Here is a 6,017-nt window from a genome sequence, read left to right as displayed (position 1 = left end):
GGATAATATAATTAAATTAGTCATGCTATTATTAGGTTTTAGTCATTTATATTTAACATGACTATTTATTTTTTGAAAAACTAAAAAAAAAAAAAAAATCTGCAGAATTTCTAATAGCACTGGACATGTAACATCAGACAAATATAGGTCGATTTTATTATTCTACAACAGTATATACTGTATATTCTGGCGTAACCAAATATTAGTCATTTTAGACAGGGCAAGGCAAAAATGTGATAAGACTAAAGAAACTTATCAAAAGTTACCCAAGAGTCTCTCAGCAGATAGTTCAGTTTGATTTAAAAACAAAAAACAAAACACAAAACAAAAACAAAATAAAAGGCTGGGTTTTGAGGAATGAAAAAAAAAAAAAAAATATTTGTATTATAGTGATCTCACATCAGTTTTCAGATGCTGGTTTCTTCCAACAATACTTTTTCCTTGCGTTTCTACTGTAGAAAAGAATCAATTGTGCAATTAACTGCACTTATGTCGTTGAACTTAACAGTATGTTCATGTCTTTTTCTCTTCATCTACTTTTGAAATGTTCTTTTGCTGCTTGTGTGTATGTAATTCTGAAAAAACCAAAGCAAAACAACAAAAACCCTTAGTAATCGCATCAATTGTGCATCACATTGCAGGCATATGAGCCAGTTTTAATGCACAAATCAATTTGCAACATGTTCATATTATGTATGTATTATTGCTTGTGAAAAAGATGCGTAAAGAAGACCTGTAAAGCTTGCAAAACAGGTTGTTAATCCCATGGAAGTGATTGATCAAACTGTAATTAAAGTAACACTTCTGTTGAATGGGAGTTGTTGTGCCTAATGGGTGGTTTCTGTTGGTTTTGGGTGTCACCCAAGAATAATTGCAAATGGAGCAAAAATCATTGGCGACAGAAAGTAAATACAACCTGGCCCTCAAGTTTGCACTTGATTCGCTTTAAAAAGTTTAACAAAAAAAACCTCAAATATTTAATTGGTGTTCATTTGGTCAGATGTCTTTGGGCAGGGCAGAACTAAGCCTGATTTAGCTACTGTATAGACATTGTGGATTTAGATAAAGGTGTGCCCTCGTTTTTTGTTGCAACCTAATCAACAGAGATGACCTTATTTAAAAAAGGTGTGTGGGCCTAACTGATAAGAGTGCTGCCAGTAAAATGTATGAGAAGGACATATCTCTATTAGATTTTAAAATGACAAACTATACACACATTTGCTTAAATTGTTTTTTGTATTTAAAAACACTCAACAACAGCACAAACTACTCAGGACTAAAACAGTCATCATCCAGTGAAGCCACTGTGAAAAGAAAAAAAAAATATTGATTACTGAATACATTTTTAAACATATACACTAATTAGTCAACACACCCACCCACACAAACACACTCTTTCTTGTGGAGATCACTTACCAACCAGGAAAGTCAGGGAGAACCCATGACTTGACTGAACTGTGAGAGTGAAGGTCATTAGGGTTCCCACAGAGACCACATAATTTCCCTGAGTACCACAGAGGGACCTTGACTGTCAGCGCGGACAGACCAATCTCTATCTCCAGCTCGGACTCCATCCCAGCGTCTCTCCTCAGGATCACTATGACCTCCGATTTGTCCTGGTTCACGCCAGGTGACAGAGACACTCCTGATGGCAAAATGTGAGGGAGGGACACAAAGTGTCCATTCACCTGTTGAGTGAGAGAGTGACTTAGGACGACCAGTGGCAAATGTCAATGCATGTTTCAGTTTGCGGCCATGAAAATGTTTAAGGAAATTGTACCTTCACTGTGCCATCCTTTATGGCAAATGATGTGCCATACAGGAGGATCTGAAATACAGTGACAAGCCTGGAAGAGCTGTCATCACAAGGTCCATGGTAAGAGATGACGCTGAACCACTGCGCACTTGTGTCATCACAGAGGGACATTAGACTGTAAGAAAAGTGAGGTTTCAAGAACAGCCGCTGCCCGCCGAGTGTGGAGACTTGAAGGCTATCCCTGAGCTCACAGACTTCAGGTCTGTCATGACAGCCCCAGGAACCATTCCTCAGAGCACACTGCTGCCCCGGACCACAGGCTGCCACCTCACATATCACCCCACTCAGGGGGTGGCACCAGCATCTCTGGGTGCAGTCCTCAGTGTACAGTTGTTCATCCATCTAAGAAGTACACAAGAGAGAAAACAAATTCTGCAGCCATTTTGTGATACATGTGAGCTTTCATTACAGATAATTAGAGCGCAATTAAATTTACTCAAGCAATGTCATTAAGATGAGTATCCTCAAAGTAGCACTTTAGTCTTTTCTTGCCACTTTTTACTATATTAAATTTCAGACAGAAATATAGTACTTTTAGCATAGTACAATTATCCGACAATATTTTTGCATACAAATTGTCTATATATATATAGATAGTCAATATGTTTTGTTATCAGTTAAACCACCCAACAGTACATACATGTACACCTGATGTAACTAATTTCTCATACAAAAACATTTCATTGATCCAAGGCCTCAAATGTGGGGATTTGCTGCTTTTCCTTTTAATTATTTAAAAATGTATTTAATGATTCTAATTTTTGTACTAGTGGTTGGGGGGGAAAAAAAACATTGGTGTCACTTTATCCTCAAGTTAATTATGACAACAAAGCAAACAGATTAATCCAAAAAGAAAATAAGCATTAGTTGCATTCCTATTAGAAAAAGTTAAAAATGAGATGCACCTCAACCAACTACAACATTACATTATTGCTTTACATTAATGCATGAGCAACAATAATCTAATGATATAACAGTAAAAATCACACGACTCCATTTCTCTGCCTCAAGTACTAATACTTTAAATCAGGAAAATTTACTTTTACTTGTGATAAGCTTATGTTACTGAGCCTTTTACCTTGATATATATACCATGAAGAACACACCCACACTGACTGTAAGGTACACACTCGCCCCCATCAAACACATTTCCATAGTGGCACTGACAGCCCTCCGAACAGCCCGTTTCTGAAGAACCAGGGTGCAGCAGAGCAGGGCACGAGTTGGAACTGGAGTCGATGCACTTTGCTGGACTGCTGCGGTCAGGACACTGGAAAGCTGGTGGCAGTAAAGACAAATCATTGATAGAGGATCATATGCTTTTGATTGAGACAGTGATCAAAATTACTCACTTACCGCACGGGGTGTTCTGTCTCCACGGTCCCACTGGTATTCCTTTAGCCTGGCAGGCTGCAGAATATGCCTCCAGTGCTAGACATGCAGCCATGTGCCCTGCCCCAGCACAAACTGCCCTGACGCACATACGGTGGTAAATATCGAGGTCCACACTACTGTTCCAGCAACGGTTGAATTCAATACTGCTCATCAACAGCACGTCACAGACGATGCTGTCATGTGGGGACAGGCTGCACTCATCACACTCTCTCCCACACATGTCAGTGCAATGCTGTCCGGGAGCTACGTCTGCCCAGCTGTGCAGGAACTCCCCAAAGGTTTTGGCGAGATGGCCATTTCTCAATTCCAAGTCATCGTACCTGTCGCCATTGAAGTTCCCACAGAGGCCCGAAGCCGTGCCATCATACACCTGTGGTACAGTTAACCTGAGGTACTGGGTAAAGGACAAGTCAATTCTCACTCCAGATAGTGTGACCATAATCAGTCTGTTGCCAACTTGGTATGCTTTAAGTTCTCCACTGTCAAAAGGCACCATGCGTTCTTCTTTGTTTACCTGCAAGCACAGAGACCAGTTAAGATTTTATGAAACTCACCTTTAACCACAAATTAATGCAGACTTGCAGAACTTACTTGTATTTTCCACAATGTTTCAGGATCAATGGACACTTCCAGTGAAAGAAAGTGAAACATTAATCTGCTGATTGCAAAAATGCCACTCCTGTCCTTTTTAAATGTAAGTAGTAGAGTATAGTCGTGCATAGCTTTAGAGGAGAAGGCTGACACAACATAGGTACAAGCTCCATGGTGAGGCAGAATAACGCCATCAAACGTGATGTAACCAAAGCCAGCAAACACTTGGCACACCCCGTACTGCAAGGAAAAGCCATCTTTCAGTGAACAATTTTCCAAACGAATGCAGGTCACTTTTCCTCTTTCGCATTTACAGTTCTGGCAGCTTTTGTCCAGAAGGAAGTGGCCTGCAGGGCGATACCGTCCCTCATGCAAGCAACCGCAGTCAGAAACTAGCACACACTGGCCATCGCTTAGCACATAGCCATGGTCACATTGGCAACCCTCCTCACAACCTCCACTACAGTTCGCTGGAGAGGACAGTCCAAGGCAGACAACAGGACATCGCGATCCACACAATTCATAGTGGCTATTCTTAGGGCATGACATACCTGTGGGGGACAAGGTTATCACAGACTGACTTATAAGTACATATCTTATTCTATGAAAACACAAACATCCATTCTACCAGTTTTTCCCCAATTCAAACATCCCTCCCATGGCACTCAAACACTGTAAAGGCTCAAAATGTCAAATGTGGAATGAACAAAACCTTGTGAGATCAACAGCTTGAGGAACTTAAATTATTTGTTGCCTCTTGTTGTCAAATCAAAAACCTGTTTATTTGCTTTGGTGTGCTTTTGAGTCTGGGCACCACAATCGGCTGCAAGGCGTCGATGTAAAATCAAATTAAACAGACCAAGCCACATACTCACCACAGAAAATGTCACTCCTCCACTGCCTGACTGGCAACTGAGCAGCTTGGCAGGCAGCTGCATAAGATGCAATGGAACTGCAGAGCGCTGAGTAGTGTCCATTGTAAGAGCAGGAATCTGCCACACAGCTGTGAAAGTAATGCTTGGGATTTAACACTAAAGCGCAGTCTGCAAAAGGTCCTAGTTCATTCAACAAAACCCCACAAAAATCACTGCCTTCAAAAAGCTTCTGTGCCTCAATGGGACACTTTTTCATTTTTGAGGGACAGGTAGACCAACAGTTCTGTGCTCCCTCAGACCTCCAGCTGTGGACAAACTCTGGCGTATTCTGGGCAAACTCTTTATTGGGCATCATTTGGTCATCATGAGGGTCGGTGTTGGCATTCCCACAAAGACCAGAGACGGAAGAGCTATAACTGCTGGAGAGGATGACCATTAGAGTGCCAGTGTTGTAGATGACCAGCTGTAATCCCACATCAGTGTGAATGATGAGTGATGAAGGCGTGCGGTAGGTATTTACATGGCCTGTGTGGTGAGAGTATGGTAAGGGCCTATACAGTCCGTCAAACTGAGAATGAAAAGAAAAAGAATGAATTGGAATTGCATTCAGTGGTACATTTTGAAGGCTGCTGATAAAACTTTGCCAAGTACTCACCAAAACCTTTCCTGGGTCATCTTTTCTCACAGCCACCTCCAAACCATAGATTGAGAGCGTTACGGTGAGGCTATGAAAAAGCCTTTTGTGGCAACTCGCATCAGAGATAGTGATATTGAATGGTGTTAGCCCAGTTAGGTTGGACTTTGTTTGAACTAATAAATATGAACAACTGTCTCTAAAATCAAAATGACATCCATCAAAGGTTGTAAAATGCAGCCCAGTAACAATGGTACAGTTCAGGGGACTTTCAGGTTGACACACCCTTTTGTGATGTAGCTGCTTGCAGACCATTCCTCTAGGGCACTGGGCTGGGTGGCAGTGGACCTCACCGGTAACTGGCCCACAGGTACATAGCTGGCCACAGTTGTCGGGAACCCAGAAGGTTGAGTTGAGGCTGTGGTATTTGCCTCTGGAGTCTGTGCAGCCACACTGATGTGGATGCACACAGCCAGCTGGACTACTAATGAATCCAGGGTTGCAGAAGCAGCCCTGAACACAGGCCTTATTACAGATCAGGGTTTCAGATTCACAGGATGGAGGACAGGCTGAGCCACAGGTCTTGTAGTGGCTGTTTGGGGGACAGTGAACATCTGAAACAATTTATTGTTTTTAAGATTCCATCAAAAATAAGTCACAAGCAAAATTTCAAATGCATTATATTGCACCCCTCAGCACAACTACT

At 41.7% G+C, this 6,017-nt stretch overlaps 1 protein-coding gene across 2 annotated transcripts in view; it reads right to left on the bottom strand.

Moving 5' to 3' along the window:
* Positions 1-1,217: 1,217 nt before the first annotated feature.
* LOC124064772 (IgGFc-binding protein-like) overlaps positions 1,218-6,017 on the bottom strand; it is an 18,339-nt gene continuing 13,539 nt past the window's right edge. For both annotated transcript variants that reach the window (XM_046399526.1, XM_046399528.1), the window contains exons 21-28: positions 5,333-5,925; positions 4,678-5,245; positions 3,803-4,353; positions 3,173-3,725; positions 2,895-3,094; positions 1,781-2,158; positions 1,417-1,688; positions 1,218-1,304 (exon numbers count right to left, since the gene is read on the bottom strand). In XM_046399526.1, the coding sequence (XP_046255482.1) occupies positions 1,289-1,304; positions 1,417-1,688; positions 1,781-2,158; positions 2,895-3,094; positions 3,173-3,725; positions 3,803-4,353; positions 4,678-5,245; positions 5,333-5,925 (3,131 nt within the window). In that variant the 3' untranslated portion in view covers positions 1,218-1,288. The remainder of the gene's footprint in view (positions 1,305-1,416; positions 1,689-1,780; positions 2,159-2,894; positions 3,095-3,172; positions 3,726-3,802; positions 4,354-4,677; positions 5,246-5,332; positions 5,926-6,017) is intronic.

This window comes from Scatophagus argus, chromosome 9 (assembly GCF_020382885.2).
Source record: "Scatophagus argus isolate fScaArg1 chromosome 9, fScaArg1.pri, whole genome shotgun sequence".
Lineage (NCBI taxonomy): Eukaryota > Metazoa > Chordata > Actinopteri > Scatophagidae > Scatophagus > Scatophagus argus.
The sequence above is the reverse complement of the archived record's forward strand: the minus strand, read 5'-3'. Positions and strand labels throughout refer to the sequence as shown.